The sequence below is a fragment of the Dasypus novemcinctus genome, chromosome 12 (genome assembly GCF_030445035.2).
Source record: "Dasypus novemcinctus isolate mDasNov1 chromosome 12, mDasNov1.1.hap2, whole genome shotgun sequence".
In the NCBI taxonomy this organism is placed as follows: domain Eukaryota; kingdom Metazoa; phylum Chordata; class Mammalia; order Cingulata; family Dasypodidae; genus Dasypus; species Dasypus novemcinctus.
In genome coordinates, this window is record NC_080684.1 from 33,847,119 (window position 1) to 33,867,920 (window position 20,802).

The 20,802-nt window shown below is 42.4% G+C and overlaps 1 protein-coding gene across 1 annotated transcript; it reads left to right on the forward strand.

The window, feature by feature from the left end:
- The first annotated feature begins 9,558 nt into the window (after positions 1-9,558).
- On the forward strand, positions 9,559-14,640 carry LOC101421390 (keratin, type II cytoskeletal 6A). The gene is made up of 9 exons (XM_058308184.2): positions 9,559-10,208; positions 11,066-11,280; positions 11,618-11,678; positions 11,820-11,915; positions 12,041-12,205; positions 12,700-12,825; positions 13,474-13,694; positions 13,872-13,906; positions 14,014-14,640. The coding sequence occupies exons 1-9, from the start codon at positions 9,669-9,671 to the stop codon at positions 14,247-14,249; spliced, it is 1,695 nt and encodes a 564-aa protein (XP_058164167.1). The 5' UTR covers positions 9,559-9,668; the 3' UTR covers positions 14,250-14,640.
- The last annotated feature ends 6,162 nt before the right edge of the window (positions 14,641-20,802 follow it).

Genomic DNA, 20,802 nt, shown 5'->3' on the forward strand with positions numbered 1-20,802 from the left:
ACTATTTAGGGAACCTAGCAATAAATTGGGCTTCACTTTTCAGGAAGTTTTGGATCACAGAGAGGTTCAACAATGGCAGCGGAGGAATACTGGTGTGGGATGTTATTGACAGGGGACACATGGTTGGCAGGGAGTTCTACAGGGCATATATCCAGGGTACATAAAAATGTTTGGATATTTTCATAGTGGATACAATTAAAAATAACAATTGAGGGAGTGCTGAGTTCCTAGCCAGGGGAGCTCTATCACAGTCCCTAAAGGAACAGCAACAATCCCCCAACTCCAACAGCAAAGACCAAAAAAGAATGAAGGTCTAACAATGAGCCCTTGATACTAATGACTATGCTTGTGAGCCTGTGCACCTGAAATAAGAACAAGGCCTAGAGCTGCAGAGTGCCTAAGAGTTCCCTCCTGAGAGCCTCCGTGTTGCTCAAATGTGGCCAGTCTCGAAGCCAAACTCAGCATGTAAATGCATTGCCTTCCCACCAGTATGGGACATGACTCCTGGGGATGAGCCTCCCTGGCGCTGAGGGATACTACCAAGTACCAGCTGATGATGTGACTAGAAAAGAACCTTGAATAAAAGGTTCAACTTGGACCAGCAGAATATCTCAGTCTACATATAATAACAGGAGTTAAAAATGCTTTTTGACCTGAATCATGGGGGAAATGGAAAGGACAATGAGTTTATATGGCTATGAGTCTCCAAAAAAGAGCCGGGAGGTTATCAGAGGGGTCACCTTTATGCACACCTCAGCAGAGTCCCAGAGACAGATAAAGTAGATACAACCCCGGATATTGGTTCTTCTGAGGGCTACAGAGACCCACAGGTTCTATGGTCATGGCAGGTGGAGTTCAGTGCTATGTCAGTTGGCCCTTCCTTGGAGTTTGTGTTTCTGTGTGATGGAGCTGGATTCAGATGTGGTCTTTTTTCACAAGCCTTTCCTGATACTTTACCAGAATTGTAGTTGGTGCTGGGGTTTAATATATATCCAGGGGATCTGAACCTCTGGATTGACCATATGATAGCCATACCCTGAGCCTCAACAGACGTCAACTCCTACACTCTGGTTTATTGGACTTACCCCACTCAGTTAACATTGAGTTGAAGAAGGTCAACCACCACACCATGGAGCCAAGAGTGCCTACAACTGAAAGCAGGAGGATTGCATCCAGCATCCATGTGGAATCTAAGCCCCCTCTTGAAATAGATGTGGAGTGGACCCAACCAATCCAAGTTCCACAGGATGGAGGAATAGAATATGGATTAGAGTGGACTTAATGATATTCTAGTCATGAACTATTGTGATTAGTAATCGAAGAAAATGTGGCATTGGTGTGGAGAAAGTGGCCATGGTGGCTGCTGGGTGTGGGGAATGGGAGGAAGAGATGAGATGTGGAGGTGTTTTCGGGACTTGGAGTTGTCCTGGATGGTGCTGCAGGGACAATTACCGGACATTGTATGTCCTCCCATGGCCCACTGGATGGAACGTGGGAGAGTGTGGGCTATGATGTGGACCATTGACCATGAGGTGCAACGATGCTCAGAGATGTATTCACCAAATGCAATGAATGTCTCATGATGATGGAGGAGAATGTTGCTATATGTGGAGGAGTGGGGTGAGGGGGGTGGGGAGTATATGGGGACCTCGTATTTTTTGAATGTAATATTTAAAAAATGAATAAAGACAAAAAATATTTAAAAAGAAGCCTAGCTTAATGATTTTTAAAACATACTTTTTATTTGTTTTAAAAGATACATAGATCACACAAAATCTTACATTAAAATACATAGGAGGTTCCCATATGCCCCACTCCCCACACCCCCACTTTTCCCACATCAATGACTTCTTTCTTAATGTGGTATATTCATTGCATTTCATAAGTACATTTTGGAGTATTGCTACACAGCATGGATTATAGTTTACATTGTAGTTTACACTCCCTCCCAGTCCATTCAGTAGGTTATGGCAGGATATATAATGCCCTGCATCTGTCCCTGCAATATCATTTAGGACAACTCCAAGTCCCGAAAATGCCCCCATATCACACCTCCTTTTCCCTGTCCCACCTTCTGCAACTCCAGTGGCCACTTTCTCCACATCAATGATACAATTTCTTCCATTGCTAGAGTCATAATAAATCAATAGTAGAATACCAGTAAGTCCACACTTGTCCATATTTTATTCCTCCACCCTGAGGACCCTGGGATGGCAATGCTGGCTCTACCTCTCAATTGAGAGGGGCCTTCGATCCCACATGGCTGGTGGATGGGACTCTCATGCCTGCAGCTGTAGACTCTCTTGGTTCCTTGGTGTGGTGGTTGTCCATCCTCACCTCCCTGTCAGCTGACAAGGGTAAGTCCAATGAACTGGCAAGTAGGGGCTGCAATACCACTGAGACTCAGTGTCCAGCTGGCACATGCACAGCCCAGAGATTCAAGTCTTCTGGTCATACACCAACCCCAGCACCAACCACAGGTTCAATAAAAGGTACATAAGAGGCATGTGTAGAGAACTCACATCTGAGTCCAACTTCAACACAATCAGGAGCACAAATTCCAGTGGTAAGGCACTGCCATGAGTGTAGGATCTTGGTGTCTCTGTAGCCCTCAGGAGCACCACCACCTGGTGTTGCATCTACTTGGGCTGTCTCTGAGATCCTGCTAGGCTGTGCATAAGCGCGACCACTCCGATGACCTCCCAACTCATTTTAAAGTCTCTTAGCTGTATAAACCCATTTGTCTTTTACAATTCCCCCTTTTATTCGAGGTGTTTTTCCAGTTGCATCGCCAGCCAGGGCTTGGCGGTGAGCCCTCGGCGCCAGAGAAGTTCATCCCCAGGAGTCATGTCCCACACTGGGGGAAAGGTAATGCATTTATATGCTGAGTTTGGCTTAGACAGTAACCACATTTGAGCAAAATGGAGGCTCTCAGGAAGTAACACTTAGCCACCCTACAATACTAGTCCAAGTTGAAATTTCAAGCACAACAGGCTCATAAGCATGGTCATCAGTATCAAGGGCCCATCATTGAACCATCCTTCTTCACTGGTCATTGCCTTGCACTTGGGGGTTAATGCTGTTCCATTGGGAAATGTGGTAGAGTTCCCCAGATGGAAACACAGCACTCCCTCAGTTGTCATGTGAAACTCTACTACTCTGTCAATAACAAACATCCGAACATATCTATATTTCCTATATGCATACCCAGGAGGACTCCCTCCATGCATCCCCCATCAGTGACATCCCTCAGCTATCCTCCTCCCCTGCCTAGTTGAACCCCTCTGTGATGCAAAACTTCTTCAAAAATGAAGCCTAATATATTGCCAAATTCATTTAGTAGGAAAATGAAATAGTAATGATAAGTTTAAACATTAGAAATAAAATACATCACAATTTAGAAAAACTGAAATAAAGTAAAAAAAAAGAAAAGTATAATAAAAAAATTTTTTGACATTTTGCCTTTCATCACTGTAATAAGTATTGTCCTGTATGTAGGGTGGCAAGGCAATCTCTTCCATTTCTTCCTCGGTGTCTTACCTCTTTTTTTTTTTTTTTTTGCATTATGTCTTCAAAGAAGTTTTACATCATAGCGGAGTCACATACAGAATATGAGACTCCCATACACCCAACATCCTCCTCCTGTCCCTCCTTCCCTACCAATGATCTTTTTACATGCTACAGTGATGCACAAATATTGATGCATAGCTACTAACCATGATCAGTAGTTTACATTATGGTTTACATTTTAGACTGTATGCTTTTGTAAATTTGGGGTGAAATTTAACATAGCCTGTATCCATCATTGCACAATCATGCAGAACACTTCCACTGTCCCCGGTTACCCCCTCTTCCATCTATTCTATTCCTCTTGCCCCCTCCCCTCGGGACAAAGAGGTGCTTTATAGATTAAACAAAACTTAAGAGACTTAGCAGCCAAATGTAAAATGTAAACCAAATTTGGATGTTGCTTCAAGCAAACCTGCCATAAAAAGACATCTTTGACATAATCAGGGAACTGTGAGGAATGGCTGTTGTCTATGAAAGATGTGCTATTTTCTGCAGTTTGATTAAAAAGCCATGATTACTTAGATGTGCATATTAAATCTTTGCAAGTGGAATGGTTTGATATATGGATTTCCTTTAAAATGCTCAACAAATAAACAGAGTAAGAGAGCTAGATGAAAAAAGATTGAGAAAATTTTAAGTTGTTCAAACAGGGCGATTTCAGTACAGGAAATTCCACTACTTTTCTCTTTATATTGACCCGAATGAAAATTTCAATAATACAGAATTTAAGAAGTATAGGAGACTGTTACCCTGAGGAGTGCAAAAATATATTTTGGGATTTAATTTCTTTTGACTTAAAATATCATGTGTTCCAGAAAATTTTGGGTGGCTCGCATATAGCAATAGGGAAAATAGAGCTACAGAGCCAAGGCTGTCCTTACTGAATAGAATTATATGCACAAGGTACAAGAGAAGAAATATAATATTCCTAAATTAAATTGTTGTGGGATATTTTAAATATGAACATGTGAATGGAAATCATCTGAATTTAGTCTAGTGGAGGAAAGGGATGAATTTCCTCTTTATCCTCAAAAATTAAGTAAAACTACAGGAAGAACAACAACAACAAAAAAAACAAGAACAAGCCAGTGAAAAGCACTCTCAAAACAAGCACCACAACTGTGGGAGAGTGTGGGCTATGGTGTGGACCATTGACCACGGGGTGCAGCGGTGCTCAGAGATGTATTCACCAAATGCAATGAATGTCTCATGATGATGGAGGAGGTTGTTGTTATGGGCAGAGGAGTGGGGTGAGGGGGGTGGGGGGTATATGGGTACCTCATATTTTTTTAATGTAACATTTTAAAAAAGACAAAAACAAAACAAAACAAAAACAAGCACCACAGAGGGAAACAACACAGTAACCACAAAGCAAAACCAAGCAAATATTAACATTGAGGATTTACAACATGCTAGGTTCTACTGATTCATTTAATACATAGTAAATCCATGTAAATGGCACTCCTCAGGTGCAATTCCAAGAATTCCTTGTGTTCAACATTGGGAACTGGATGTGTGGGCTGGAGGCAGGATCAACTTATCAGGAAACCTCCAGAAACAGAAGACAGGATTAAATAGGAAATCAGAGGCAAACCTTATTTATAGCAAACTGAGTGAGGCAAAGAAAGAGAGGTTATGAATTGTGGACCAATCTGAAGTGATCTATGTTGGCTGGGACAAATTGTAGATTAAAAGAATTATGTAGCTTTGGAATATGAGTACAAAATCTCATCCAAATCAATTATAAGCTTGAGTATCCTGGAGCAAAAGTCCCCTTAGGTTGTGGACCTTTGAAACTGAGAACAAGTTTTCTGCTTGCCCAAATGTTTTGTGCAAATTAAACAATGCATATTAATTAGAAAGTAACAAAAAAAAGGTACACATATTCAAATAAAGAAAAGAATAGGAAAAATAAAAAGCAAAGAACTGCCATCAGAAAAAAGTCCCTACAAAAATTACCAAAAATCCAATGGAGTAGCCTTCTCCATGAAACAAGACGACTAGTAAGCAAAATAAAGCTAAAGCAATAGCTTTCAGAGCTCAGAAAGGAAGCAGAGAAAAAAAAAAATCAATCCAACTCCTAAATGAAGACCAAATTGAAAGCAATACAAGAATAGCCATTGCTGAATGCACAATTATGGACATACAAATGATGGAGAAATAGGAACAGCATTAAAGTAAAGACCACAAAGTGTTTAGAGATTCAAGAGAAAATATCAATATGAAAGGCAAAGTAATCCAATTGTGGTAGTTTGAAGCTTGTATGGGCCCTAGAGGGAATCCATTCCTGTTAGGTGGAAAGTTCCCTATGATTAGGTTACTTCAGTAAGGTGTGACCCAGGGTGGGTCTTAATCCTCTTCCTGGAGTCCTTTGTAAATGGGATGAATATGGAGACAGAGAGCTGCAGAGACAGAGAGAAGCCCACAGGAGCCGAAAGGAGAAGTCAGGAAACCAGGAAGTGGAGAGCAATGAGACCCAGAGGAGAAGGGGGGCACCGCCATGTGCCTTCCCATTGGACAGAGAAGTCCACGATCACTGGCAGCTGGTCTTTGCTGACAGAGCATTGCATGATGCCTTAATTTGGACAATTCTTCTCAGTTTCACAATTGTAAGCTTGTGAAAGTAAATCTCTAGTATAAAAGCCATCCCATTTCTGTGACATTGCTTTCATCAGATTTTAGCAAACTAAATAAGTTCTTGATACACAGATATTGAGGTGCTGCTATGCCCATATCACAAAATGTTACAAAGACTTTTTAAGTAGGTAAGGGGTAGATTCGGAAAGCACTGTAAGATGCTTTGTAGAAAAAGCATAGATTGCTTTGAAGAGACTGTTGCTAGAAAAATGGACCTTGAAGGTATCTCTGATGAGGCCTTAGACAGAAATAGTGACCGTCATTGAAAACTGTAAGAAAGGCCACCCTTGTTTAAAGTGGCAGAGAACTTGGCAAAATTGTGTTCTGATGTCGGATGGAAGGCAGAATTTGAAAGTGATGAGCTTGGATATTTAGCTGAGGAGGTTTCCAAACTAAATGTAGGAAGTGGAGGCTGGCTTCTATTATATCTTAAAGGAAAATACTGGAGGAAAGGGATAAAGTGAGAACTGAATCCCTGGGTACAAAGAAACCAGAAATCGATGATTTGGAAAATTCTGAGCTTCCGGAAGTGAGTCCTCAGAGAATAGTGCCCTGTGTGAGTATATTAACTGAACACGGGTACAGCCAGCTATTTCAAGGCAAGTCAGGGTTGGAAATGCAGTTATTCAGGAAGGATCTGTGGGAAGTCTTCCTGTCTGAGGACCTGGTGCTGCATGAAAACCAATGAGATTTTTGCAAGATCTGTATTATGGACCCATTCAGCCTGGACTAAATGGGATTGAAAAGGGATAGACTGAAGGAAAAATGACTTCAAAGGCAGAACCAAGGAAGCAGATGTGTGGAGTGAAGACATCTTCTCAGGCCAGAAGAGCGGATTCCCCAGTGCGCGTGGAAAGGTAAGTTACTCTGGAACTTGGAGAGGGCTGTCCTTCTGCCCTGTTGTTCAGGAAGAGTGCTGCTGTCCCAGGCCTCAGAGAGAATGGAGCGCTTTCCTGGGGTATTGGGGCGAGTGTGGCTCTCACCCAGTGTTCTCGGAGGGGGGCGTAGCGTTCAGCTGCCCTGATGCTTGTTGAGGGTGGGGCAGAGAACATGGCCAGTGGCCAAGCCCTCATGCAGGGTGGGGCCACCACCCAATCACGTCCGGAGGATGAGGCATCATCGTATAGATCACTCTCAAGACTTGAAATCTAATTGAGTATGCCTGCAAGCTTCGGAAAATTTGGAACCTGTGGCCCCTAATTTCCTTCCAATTTCATCATAGGGCTGTAGAAACGTTTATCTGATGAGTGCCCTTCCTTTGTATACTGGAAGCAGAAAACTTGTTCTCAGTTTCACAAGTCAACAGCATGAGGGGAATTTTGCTCCAGGATAGTCCACCCATGTAACTGATTTTGATGAGACTTTGAATTTACCTTGTTACTAAAATGATATAAGGCTCTTTTGAAATATTGTGATAGAATGAATGTAATTGCATGTGGAAGCAACATATCTTTTGGGGATCCAGAGGGTGAAATTTTGAGGCTTTTATGGACTCCAGAAAAGGTCATGTCCTTAGAGCGAATCCGTTCCATGTGGATGGGAACCTATTGGGGTGGGAACTTCCTTTTGATTACTTCAGTAGGAAAGACCCAGGGTAGGTCTTAATCCTCTTACTGGATGGATGCGGAGAAAACGAGCTGCAGAGAGAGAGAAACCCATGAAAGCTGAGGAGGAAGCCACAGAGAGCAGGAACCTGACTGCTGTGAGCCCCAAGGAGAGGAAGTCCAAGATCGCCGGCAGCCAGTCTTTGCTGAGAGATCATTACCTTGATGTGAACATTATTCTCAGCTGCAGAACTATAAGCTTCTAAGTTAAAAATCCCCATTGTAAAAGCCAATCTATTTCTGGTATAATGCTTTGGCAGCTTTCATCAAACCAAAACATCAACCCAAGCATAATTGTGAGCTGTAAATTAAAGGAGAAAATATATGGTGTGCCTATGTTTGTAAATGGATATACTTATATTCACGGTTGCTAGATGATTGATGATAGAGATATTACCTCTCACACACTCTCTTGCACGTGCACTCAGATATGCACATATATCTCGCATGCCCCAGGAAAAGCACAGAAATATATCCAAGTTAAGTTACTGGAAGGATACAGAGGGAACTGGCAACAGAACTTGCTTCCAAACAGGGGAAATGGGTGGCTGGAAAATAGCCCAGAGCATGTAATTGTTCAATAAACTTGTATTACTTTATTTAATTTTTAATACATAAACAAATGTGAAGTAACATTATTCAAAACTGTAAATAGACAATTGCTATATCTATATCCAGAAAAGTTTAAATACATGAGAGAAACTACTAAGTTTCTAGATTTAACTATCAGTTTAGCAGAAATGTAGAGGATGGAGTAAAATGTTAAATGACATCATAAGGATGAAATCAGAAAAACTAAACCACGAAAAACACTATAGAACAATTAGCCTGATTTCTATGACAAAAGAAAAATTGCAACACAAAAAGAGATGATTTTGGATCTAATAACGTCACTGTTTAACTAGACATATAATTTAAAAGACATATCACTCAAATACACCATAGATAGACTTTATTTGGATCCTGGTTTGAGAAACTAAATTACAAGGTCTCAGACCAAAATGGATATTTTAATATTAAGTAGATACTCAATGATGTTTTTTTAAAAATTAGATAAATATCTAAAATGTAAAAATATTGCTTTGGTTATATTTTTAAACTGTCTTTTGATGATATATAATTCTGAATTGTTTGTTGATGAAAAGATATGATCACTGAGATTTGATTTAATAATGTATAGTAGGCGAGGGGAGTAGGAAGAACAATAGAGGAAAGAAGTTGGCTATGAGTAATTGGTAAAGAATCACAATGAGGATGTAGAAGTCTATGAAGTTGTTTTTCTAACTTAACATCAGTTTGAAATTTTACATTACAAAAGGTCAAATTTAACATTTGAAACCATCAGAAAAATCAGTAATACCAATCTTATAGACTATAAATAGATTACAATTGAGTGCCAAATTATCAACCGGTGGGATAGAACAAGTTAGGGAGGAGAGAGCATTCAGTGTGTATATATATTTTTTATTTCATTTTACTCAGTATATAATGATAGGTGAGAATAACTTGGTGAAGCTCCGTTTGCAACTATGACTAAAAATTGACTTCAGTGAATGAATAATAGGCTTATTGTATTGACATCTGGTCAAACCTAGAAGGCAAGAGATTTTTTCCCTGAGTAAGGAAGCCCAAATATGCAATCTTCATATTTCATAACATCTCTAAAACCTGGGGGTGATCTCACTATTTGTAAAGCCCAGCCCTTCCCAATCTGCAAGCTCACCTTCCAGCACTGAGCCCAGCCCATTTTCTCCGTATATAACCAGCTACCAGGAGGCCCATCTCCTACTTCCCCTCCTCTCAGCTCTACACTCCAGCTGCCCAGGCTTTCTTCAGCCTTCACCTCTTCAGGGAACCATGTCTTGCAAATCCACCATGAGAACCCAGAGCAGCAGCTGCCGTGGCTTCAGTGCCGGCTCGGCCAGAGTCCCTGGGGCCCGCCGCTCGGGCTTCAGCAGCATGTCTGTGTCCCGCTCCAGGGGCAGTGGGGGCCTGGGTGCAGCTTGCAGAGGAGCTGGCTTTGGGAGCCGCAGCCTCATCGGCATGGGGGGCTCCGGGAGGATCTCCATGGGAGGGGGCAGCTATGCCATGAGAAGCGGCTATGGTGGCAGAGTTGGGGGAGGCTTTGGCATTGGAGGAGCAGCCGGGAGCGGATTTGGTTTCAGCGCTGGAGCCAGTAGTGGATTTGGGTTTGGTGGTGGAGCTGGATTTGGTGGTGGCTACGGGGGCTCTGGCTTCCCCGTCTGCCCCCCTGGTGGCATCCAAGAGGTCACGGTCAACCAGAATCTCCTCACTCCTCTGAACCTGGAAATCGACCCCACCATCCAGCGGGTGAGGACTGAGGAGCGGGAGCAGATCAAGACCCTCAACAACAAGTTTGCCTCCTTCATCGACAAGGTGAGACTTGAGGACTCGCCCTCTGCGGGCACCTCAGAGACCCTACTAGTAACCAGTGCACTGCCTTAGGGGGTGGGAGGGCTTAGCAGAGAGAAAGGAGGGAACTCAGGTGGGGCTTCCCCTGGGATGCCCTAAGTGCTCCCCGCTGACCACAGGAATGCGGGGATGGAGATCAAGGAGGCCTAGTGAGTCTCTTAAATGACCCTCATTTGTGCTGATGTGTCAACTGTTGATAAGCCTGGAGCCGAGACAAGTGAATGAGGAATGGAGTGGGATGACTTTAACCTCTGAAGAGTGAGCACTACAAGATGAGGCCAGTCAAAACTTGCTCTGGGTAGAAGGAGAAACTAGGCTAAAAGGGCATCATATCCCAATGAGATAAAGAGAGAGCAAGATCATTCTCTGGATAATCCACAGAGAAGTGAATTTATGCTAGAAATAGGGAGTGGATGCCTATCAAGGCTGTTTTACATGAGACTCATGAGCTAAGAGGGAAGGTAAGTTAGAATCTATTCATTATATAACATTCCAAATCCCTTATAAGATGTTTCATATAAAAGAAAGGATTTCGACAATTTTCAGGGTAATGTTATTTTAAATTATATTTATGATTCTGCTTTCTAAGAAAATGAGACAAAGTGTTATAAATCTCTGATCAACTTCATAAACTGCAGGATGAGAAAAGCTCAAAGATCCATAGGCAGTTTCTTTCAGGGGAGCAGATCTCTCAGCCTGAGCTCCGCACATGCTCTGGACCGATTAGCACCGTGGAGACCTCCAGGCCCACTTGGGGACCTAACAATACAGACACTTCCTTCTTCCTTTGTCTGACATGTGCCACCTTCTCTGCTCTCCAGGTGCGCTTCCTGGAGCAACAGAACAAAGTCCTGGAGACCAAATGGGCCCTGCTCCAAGAGCAGGGACCCAAGACTGTGACACAGAACCTGGACTCTCTGTTTGAGCAGTACATCAACAACCTCAAACGGCAGCTGGAAACTTTCCATGTGGAGAAAGGTCGCCTGGACTCAGAGCTCAGAAATGTACAGGACACCTTGGGGGACATGAAGAAAAGGTGAGTTAAAGCAGAGAAGTAGGGCTCAGTGTTTGAAGGTGAAAAGTAATGAAAGGTATCATGAGGTATCCACTTGTGATACCAATTTCTTACCTGTCCAATGGAAAAGAAAATTATAAATCATTATCATAAACAATATCTCCAAGGGCAAATGAAGATATGACTGGATGGGGAAGAATGATATTTAAGGATCACGTAAAATCTTTTTGGCTCTTTGTGACAGGAAAGATGAATGTGGAAATATAATCTATGTCACAGAAAAATTGACTCCAAGGTTCCATTTACCATATTGTCTTTCCAATTGCCTCAAGTATGTCTTATTCGTCTCTTGTTCTAGGTATGAAGATGAAATCAACAAGCGCACTGAAGCAGAGAATGAATTTGTGACTCTGAAGAAGGTGAGCGATAGGATCAGGGATTGAGGTTTCCTTGCTGATGGAGGGGAGGGCGTGTCCCTGCCCAGATCTGGGAGAGAGTAGACAGGAGGCGAAGGCGAGGGGCGGGCACAGCTGACTCCACGTTGCTGGTCTTTTCCTCAGGATGTCGATGCTGCCTACCTGAATAAGGTTGACCTGCAAGCCAAGGTGGATGGTCTTTCAGAGGAGATCAATTTCCTGAGGGTCCTGTATAATGAGGTAAGCATCTCCAGCTCCCTTTTACTTAGTCTAATGGGGGACCAGGAAGGGTGGAAGAAAGTTGGGCTTGCGATCCCCTATAATTGTACCTGGAAAACATGATCTTATAATGTTATGTTCTTTAGGAGCTGTCCCAGATGCAGACTCACATCTCAGACACATCCGTGGTGCTGTCCATGGACAACAACCGCTCCCTGGACCTGGACAGCATCATCGCCGAGGTCAAGGCCCAGTACGAGGACATTGCCAACCGCAGCCGGGCCGAGGCCGAGTCCTGGTACCAGACCAAGGTGAGTGGGGAGTTGGCAGCTGTGAGGAATCCATGTGGCCCTACCTCAAAGGTCCAGTTACAAAGCCCAGCAAGGCTGCAGACTTCCTTCAGAATCTGTTCTAGGGTCTTTACACAGGGTGTGCATCCTCTCACAATTAGTGGACACACAGATTTTATGCACAAGTCTGTTTACTCAAAGACTCCAAACACAGGGGGAGAGCTACCCTAGGTACAGAGCTAGTGATCTTTGCTTTTAGCTTCACAATGAAAACTGGCCTCAGAACTTAGTAATCCACACCAGCATCAAGAAGAACTAAGCAGTCAGTGGGGCCACAATAAGGATGGTTTGTGATTCTGATGTTCAATATCTAAATGTCTTGTAACACCAGATTTCCCTAATGTTCCTTGAGAAGAAGCCATTGTGTTCAAACTTATTAAACGCATGATTGAGAGTGAGGACATCCTTAACTTGGTAGAATTCATATGCATTTTCTCACTCCCTCTGGACCACAGTACGAGGAGCTGCAGGTCACAGCGGGCAGACACGGGGATGACCTGCGCAACACCAAGCAGGAGATTGCTGAGATGAACCGCGTGATCCAGAGACTGCGATCAGAGATTGATCATGTGAAGAAGCAGGTACGGTGTGTGTGTGGGTGGGCAATGTGCATGAAAACGCCATTACCTTCCTCTACGATGAGGCTGTCCTCAACCATTGTGAGCAAATTCTGGGCAGTGAATTGGAGGAGAGTGGAGGAATTGTGTTGGCTGCTCTTAGAGCCCCTTCCAGTGTAGAGATACAGGTCCAATCCCCAGATAATGTTGCAATCACATGGACAGAACCATCTGTATTGTTCAAAGCATGAGAACTTGAGCTAGAGGTATTTAAGTTGACTTGATCAGAGGAATAATCTGCTTGGAAACTACTAAAGAACAAGTTGGAAAGAAAGGAAGACACTGACAACTCTGATCACTGTATGACTTTGGAGGAAAAAACTCAAAATGGAGGTCTAGCTCCATTTCATCCAGTGTCTCCTGGTCTTATGTCCGCTAGTGGCTCCCATCTGTTAGCACCCACATCCTCATGTAGAGTGGCATAGATTTTTCTCTAGGAGATGCCAGTTTTTACAAGTTTGCAGAACATGAAGCGATGGGAAAAGAAGTATCTGAGCTCTTTATCCACCCACTCTGGGCTGTAAGATTCTTCCGTACTGTGATGAAGAGAACCAAGGAGTCTCCACAGGAAAACCAGGGAACAAGTTCACTCCCCCTGCTTTTCTCCTCTAGAATGCCAATCTGCAGGCTTCCATTGCCGATGCTGAGCAGCGTGGGGAGATGGCACTCAAAGACGCCAGGAATAAACTGGAAAGTCTGGAGGATGCCCTGCAGAAGGCAAAGCAGGACATGGCCCAGTTACTGAAGGACTACCAGGAGCTCCTGAATGTCAAGCTGTCCCTGGATGTGGAGATCGCCACCTACAGGAAGCTGCTGGAAGGCGAGGAGTGCAGGTGATTCATTTGAGTGCTTCCTCAAACCTCAGGGTGTATCTGTTAGTGCCCACCAGTTTTTGTTCAATTTTACGGACCTATGGTCATGGCCACGAGTGCTAATCTTAGAATTGACCAAAGGTGTATTTTCCAAGTAATGGTGCTCTGAGCTCTCATCTTCCCTGTTTCCTCTCACAGGCTGCAAGGGGAAGGCGTTGGACAGGTTAACATCTGTAAGTATTTTTGCTTGCCTTCCTCCCTGCCTTTGCACTCCTCTGACTGTCCCAGGCTGCAGATTGAGTCTCACCGAGTGTTTTTCTTTGTCCCCTCCTCATCACAGCCGTGGTGCAGTCCACCGTCTCCGGTGGCTATGGCGGCTCCAGTGGGGTCAGCAGTGGCCTGGGCCTGGGAGGAGGCAGCGGCTACTCCTACAGCAGTGGTCACAGCCTTGGAGGCGGCTTCAGTTCCGGCAGTGGCAGAGGCATCGGCAGTGGCCTCAGCTCTGCTGGGGGCAGCAGTTCCACCATCAAATATACCACCACCTCGTCCTCCAGCAGGAAGAGCTATAAGCACTGAAGATCTGCCACCAGCTCTGGGATCCCCTATGCCAAGGCCTGCTCTTGAGTTGCCCAGTTCCCTTTAGAGGTTGTGCAGATGTCAGGTTGCTTTTCCTGGGCTCTGGTGCTATTTTTCTCTCTGAATTAGAGCTGATGTTGCTTTGGCTCTTACTTCTCCTTTCTGTCTGCACTTGCTCCACCTGAGCTTCCTTTGCTCAACATCAGGATGTCAACCTCTGATTTCACACTGTACTTTAATCACACCTGATTACATCCCAAAGGTCATCTTTTTAAAAAATGCCAATCTCTTGCATTCAACATCTGGTATCTGAATCCTCATATTACCAAAAATGATCTCATTTCCTTTTAATTGTATCACCTGTGCCTTATTTAATTCAGAAGATGACAAATTCCATTTGATTCCAGGGGCCAAGGGGTGCCCATCTTACAATGGTTGGGAGCGTCCCTTGCCATTGTCATGAAGTGAGGAATCCAATGATATTAAATCTCTATAACCCTGTTATGTTTCCTCTGCTCTTTGCTGTATTGTGATTGCTAAATAAAGCAGATTTATAAAATAACGTATTGTTCAATATTGCCTTTCTTTGGAGCAAACGGTTTTAACCTTTTTCATCTCACAAATTTTTATCATTTTCTAAGATACCCCAGTTCCTGTTATGCTTATAGCTCCTAATCATTCCCCATTCACACTGCCACTTTCAATGAAGCTCAACATACAACACTTGGGCATCTTTCTGATGTCCAGGGCTCCTTTCCGGATCATATTCCAACCTAAATATTCAGCAGGTGGAGTTGAGGATCTGACCGGCCATCACTGTAAACTCTGCACTTAACGCCCATACCAGTTACCAACAGCTTGGTCCCTCTCTGGTCTCTGGACCACTCCATCCCTGTTCAGCCTCTTGCATATTACTCTGTTGGAGAATATATTCCTGGCTAATCAGAGGAAACAATATTTTGAAAATAGAATAGAATATTTTATTTATTCTCAGAACAGATGCCATGACCATGAATCTTGACTGATATCATATAGATCAAGAGCATTAAAATGTGCACACTACTCAACTGGTCTTACACATGGAGAAACATGTCCTGAGGAAATGGTAGAGCTGCAGATTGAATGGGTGTTTACCACATACATGGGTGTGCAGGCACAACTGGGAAAAGTTGGAATCACTAGAGTGGGTAAATTAAGCATGCAACCAGGAGGCACAGAAGTCAAGTGCTTATTTCCCTTATATCCCTGTTTGCTGAGAGGTCCTAGAAGGAATGATGTACCAGTAACAACACTAATACCTCGTCCCCATATCTTGGCTTCTAATACCATTTCCCATAATAGCAATTGGGATCTTTGGAGAAATGACTGATTCTAGTCCTGCAGAGGAGCCTGAGCCATCTTGCTTTGAGGCCTAACAATAGTAATTTTAGTATAAATGAAAGCAATCTGGGTAAAGTATGGACTTTACTTAATAGTCATATTGTTTCATTATTTGAGAAAAAATGGAACACATTGATGTGTTCAAATTTTCTTAGGTTCTTGGCTTAGCTACAAAAAATGAATTTTATGTGCAAGCCAGCTTAGTTAGGCCTATAATTTATTAAGGAAAGGAGGGAAGATAAATGGGAGAAAATAACAGATTAAGAGTTCCAGGTAGAGAGGAAATACATTGAAAGGAGGTAAGGAGGGCTGATTTACAGACTACAAGTCCCCATTACAGATTATGATATACCTGGGTTTACATGAATGCTGTCCCAGGCAAGGGAAAAAGGCAAGAGTAGAGGGATATTTGGCTTTGGCACTTGCCTTTTAAACCATTAATTATTCCACCCCTTTGCTAATGAGAGGGTCGGAGTCCCAGTTGTTTCCTGTTTGATTGATTACCCACCCATCAATCACTGGTGAGGACCCAATGATAAGGCCTCTGAAGAATATCCATGGATTCTCCTTGATTCTGGAGGAAATCTTGTTCCAAATGGGAGTTCTTGCAAATTATTCCAGTAGCCCTCTTGTAGGGTACCAATGGCCATGTGTTTAATGGTGGCAGTTTTTCTGCCAGGTTCCAGATCCATCTATCGATTCCTAATCTAGCCCGCCTCAACTCCCCCCTCAGAGAGTTTACACCTTTATTCTTGAAGGAGTGCTGAAGGATGATGGTCACTCATCTATAATTACATCCTGATGGTTAGGGGCAGTAGGCCCCACCTGACAAGATGTAAAACCCTCCTGCTATTCTATCGAGGTTGGAGGAAGACACATCTGGCATCCTGAGTGAAGCCGGATGAAATCTTCATATGGCTAACAGGTGTTCGTTCTGGCAGAAATAAACAATTAGAATTTTGAGAATATATGGTTCCACTAAGGGGACACTGAAACACAAAAGTAGAAAAGGCCAGGTGCCTATAGAGGCTGAATTGTCCCAAAGTTGGTGGGCTTTATTTTGCAGGTATTGAATGCTCTTTAGGACTATTTCAGAATGATTTACATAGAGATGACTTTTTCCCTTAAGGAAAAGATATGTTTCTCCCCTGTGCTGCAGTTAGCATATTAAGTGCCCTGTGATTTTGCAGCAACACAGCAGCAAGAGAGTCATTTGGTGTTTTAGAGCTTGTAAGGAATGGCGAGTTTCTTTTATGCTGTTAGTTAGCACTAGAGAGTAACTGTAATAAATAATGGGGTTTGGTATAAACTGCCAATCCCAGTTTTCCATGATGGTGGTCATGCCTAAGACAGCTAAGAGGACGATGAGAAGAGACATTGCCCTTTTTAGTTATTGTATAGGAAGAGACTTCAGGAAATGAAAACAAACAAGGTTTCTTAAGGTGTACCTGGTTTGCCCTTTCCCTAGTAACATGTGTCTGGGCTAGAGTTAGAGGGAACAGCTGGCTTTGACACAGACACTACTTAGCTGTGTCTCTGGAAGAGTGATTTCAGGTCTTCAAATGGTTGGCTCTCGTATGTCCTACAGATGCTTCTGGTGAGCAGGTACTTCCTTGGGCAGCTGGCATCTCTCGGGATAAGTGCACCAAGCTGGGGATTCCTTTAACTTTAACAGCTGAGGGAGTGATCAGTACTACAGAGTAAGGTTTTTTTTTTTTCCATTTTGGCTCTTAATGAGAGTGAGGCATGTTTCCTTGCCAAGTATTGATCAGAACCTGGTTTCCAGGTCCTGGGTGAGGAAAGATTGTCCATGGACCATCTCAAAGTGGATAAGCTGACGTGAGTCCTAGCCACTTCTTTTCCTGTTCCTTTTATGGTGGGAAATGCTTAACCCTCACAGGATGGCCTGTGGGTTTACCAGTCCTCCTCAAAGTATGAGGGGGACAGGTTCTGGAATAAGGGCTAGGAGGGAGACCTGGGTTAAACACGTCTTTCACCTGGTATGGGGTGAAGACTGAGAGATTGCCCCCAAGTTAGTTTGGTGGCTTTTTTAAATCAAAAGGGCTGTTGCCCCACTGCTCTCAGGCAAGGTGGCCATTTTTTTAACTTATAGGCACGTTCATTGACTCCATAGAAAAAATGAAATTTACCAGGACTTTTAACATGTTCAATATCCCTCTGCATATGGTCTAGAATAAAAAGATATCACTGCTATAGCTTTGTAGTATGTTTTAAAATCAGGTACTACGATTTCTCCAATTTCATTTTTCTTTTGCAATATGTCTTTGGCTATTCGGGGCTTCTTTCCCTTCCAAATAAATTTCATAGTTAGTTTTTCTAGTTCATTAAAAAATGCTGTGTTGATTTTTATTGGGATTGCATTAAATCTGTAGATCAGTTTGGGAAGGATAGACATCTTAATGATATTTAATCTTCTATTCATGAACAGGGAATATTCTTCCATTTATTTAAGTCTTCTTTGATTTCCTTTAACAGTGTGGCATAGTTTTCTGTGTGTAATCTTTTACATCTTTAGTTAAATTTATTCCTAGGTATTTGATTTTTTACTTTACTATTGTAAATGGTATTTTTTTCTTGATTTCCTCCTCAGATTGCTCGTTATTGGTGTATAGAAATGTTACTCATTTTTGCACATTGGTCTTATAACCTGCAATTTTACTGAACTCATTTATAAGTTCTAGAAGCTTTGTTGTATATTTCTCAGGGCTTTCTATGTATAGGATCATGTTGTCTGCAAATAGTGAAATTTTGACTTCTTCCTTTCCAATCTGGATGCCTTTTCTTCTGGTTCTTGCCTCTGTGCTCAAGCAAATACTTCTAACAAAACGTTAAATAGGAGGGTGATAGTGGGCATCTTTGTCTTGCTTCTGATCTTAGAGGGAAAGATTTTAGTATTTCACCATTGCATATGATGTTAGTTGTGGGTTTTTCATATATACCCTTTATCTTGTTCAGAAAGTTTTCTATTCCTATCTTTTATCATGTTTTTATCTGGAAAGAGTGCTGTATTTTGTCAAATGCTTTTTCTGCATCTATGGATATGATCTTGTGATTTTTTCTTATGATCTCTTTATGTGGTGTATTACATTGATTGATTTTCTAATGTTGAACCATCCTTGCATCCCAGGGATGAAACCCACTTAGTGATGGTGTATAATTAGTTTGATGTGCTGTTGAATATGATTTGCAAGTATTTTGTTGAGGGTTTTAGCATCTAGGTTCATTAGAGAGATTGGTCTGTAATTTTCCTTTCTTGTGTTGTCTTTTTTTGCTTGGTATTAGGGTAATGTTGACATCATAGAAAGAGTTAGGCAATGTTCCTTCTATTTCAACTTTTTGAAAGAGTTTAAACATGATTGGTGTTAGTTCTTTCTGGAATGTTTTGTAGAATTCACCTGTGCATTCATCTAGCCCTGGGCTCTTCTTAGTTGGGAGGTTTTTGTTTTTTAATATTTATTTATTCTCTCTCTCTCTCTCTCTCTTTTTTTTTTTTTTTTTTTGAGATAAATAGATCACACAAAATGTTACATTAAAAAAACCAAAGAGTTTCCCATATACCCCACTCCCCACCCCATCCCCCACTCCTCCACATCAACATCCCCTTTCTTCAGTGAGGCACATTCATTGCATTTGGTGAATACACCCTGGAGCACTACCACACCACATGGACCATCGTTTACAGTGTGGTTCACACTCTCCCCCAGTCCATCCAGTGGGTTATGGCAGGATATACAATGTCCTGCATCTGCCCCTGCAATGTCATTCAGGACAACTCTAAGTCCCAAAAATGCCCCATATCTCACCTCTTCCTTCCTCTCCCTGCCCTCTGCAACTCCTCTGGCAGCCATCTAGTTGGGAGGGTTTTAATGACTGATTCTATCTCTTTAATTGTAATTGATTTGCTGAGATCATCAATTTCTTCTTTAATCAATGTAGGTTGCTTATGTGTTTCTAGGAATTTGTCCATTTCCTCTAAATTGTCCTTCTTGTTGGTATATACTTTTTCAAAGTATCCTCTCATGATTCTCTTTTTTCCTGTGGAGTCAGTGGTGATATCCTCTTTCTCATTTCTTATTTTGTATATTTGTCTCTTCTCTCTTTTTAATAGTCTTAAGCTCCAGGTTTGTAATACCCTACATGTTATCTCTCCATGGGAGCAGGCCATAATGCCAATTGTGTTTAAGTTGTACTTACATCACTCTGGTAATTATTATTCCACTTGTTATGTCCTTTACACAACACTTCATGCAACACTATTGGCCCTAGAGAGCTATTCCACCAGCCTGATGCATAGCACCTTTCAACACCATGAAACAGGGCCATTCTGGAGACCATATCCATTGTACATCTATTGAGGCATCATTGGCTGCTGCAGGAGTCTGAAACTGCAATGTAGTCTCCATCAACTTCAGGAGCACAATAGAAATGTAGTAGATACCTTTATTGTTTTAGGGGTCAATGACCAATCTAGCCAATAACTCATATGGAGAGGCAACCTGCAGTGTATTGAAGGCCTAGTTTGAATTTACTTTATTGAAATTTGGTAATAGGATTACTAACCACCCTTCTTTTAAGGCCGTTAAAGGTTTAAATTGAGGAATTGTATGACAAACTATGATTTTTAATTCCCCAGCTTAGAAAATAGTTTCAATCTGTCACAGCTAACCCTTCCCCCACAGCTCTCACAAAGAAAGAAAAGGCCTTGGGGATAGGGCAGGTTAAACAGTTTAGGACAAACTTTTTCCTTTCTGTATTTCTATATTCCAGATTTCTATATTACCTTTCCATCCTGCTCAGCCTAAATTGGGCTCCAGGAATACTTAGGCACACATATAACTACATATTTGATTTTTCAATTTGAATAGAGCTCATTTAAGAATTTTCATTTGTTGCTTTGATATTACCATCCTGATGTGTGAAGTTGTATACTGAAAAAAGAGGCAGACATGAATACAGTTTGACACATAAAAACAAAACTCATGACGGGAGGAGTTCCAGCTCTTCACTGTGTCGATTGATTATCCCAACCGTCAATCTCTGGGGAGCGCCCAGTGGTAAATCCCCTGGGGTATATCTGGGGTTTCTCCTTGATTCTGGAAAATATCTTGTTCCGAGTGGGAATTCTCCCAAGGGTCTTCCAGCAGCCATCCTG

Excerpts from the sequence above, each read along its gene's own strand:
- LOC101421390 (XM_058308184.2), top strand. The coding sequence starts at position 9,669 with ATGTCTTGCAAATCCACCATGAGAACCCAGAGCAGCAGCTGCCGTGGC. Across the intron at positions 10,209-11,065 it reads TTGCCTCCTTCATCGACAAG|GTGCGCTTCCTGGAGCAACA; the intron begins GTGAGACTTGAG and ends TCTGCTCTCCAG. Across the intron at positions 12,826-13,473 it reads TTGATCATGTGAAGAAGCAG|AATGCCAATCTGCAGGCTTC; the intron begins GTACGGTGTGTG and ends TTTCTCCTCTAG.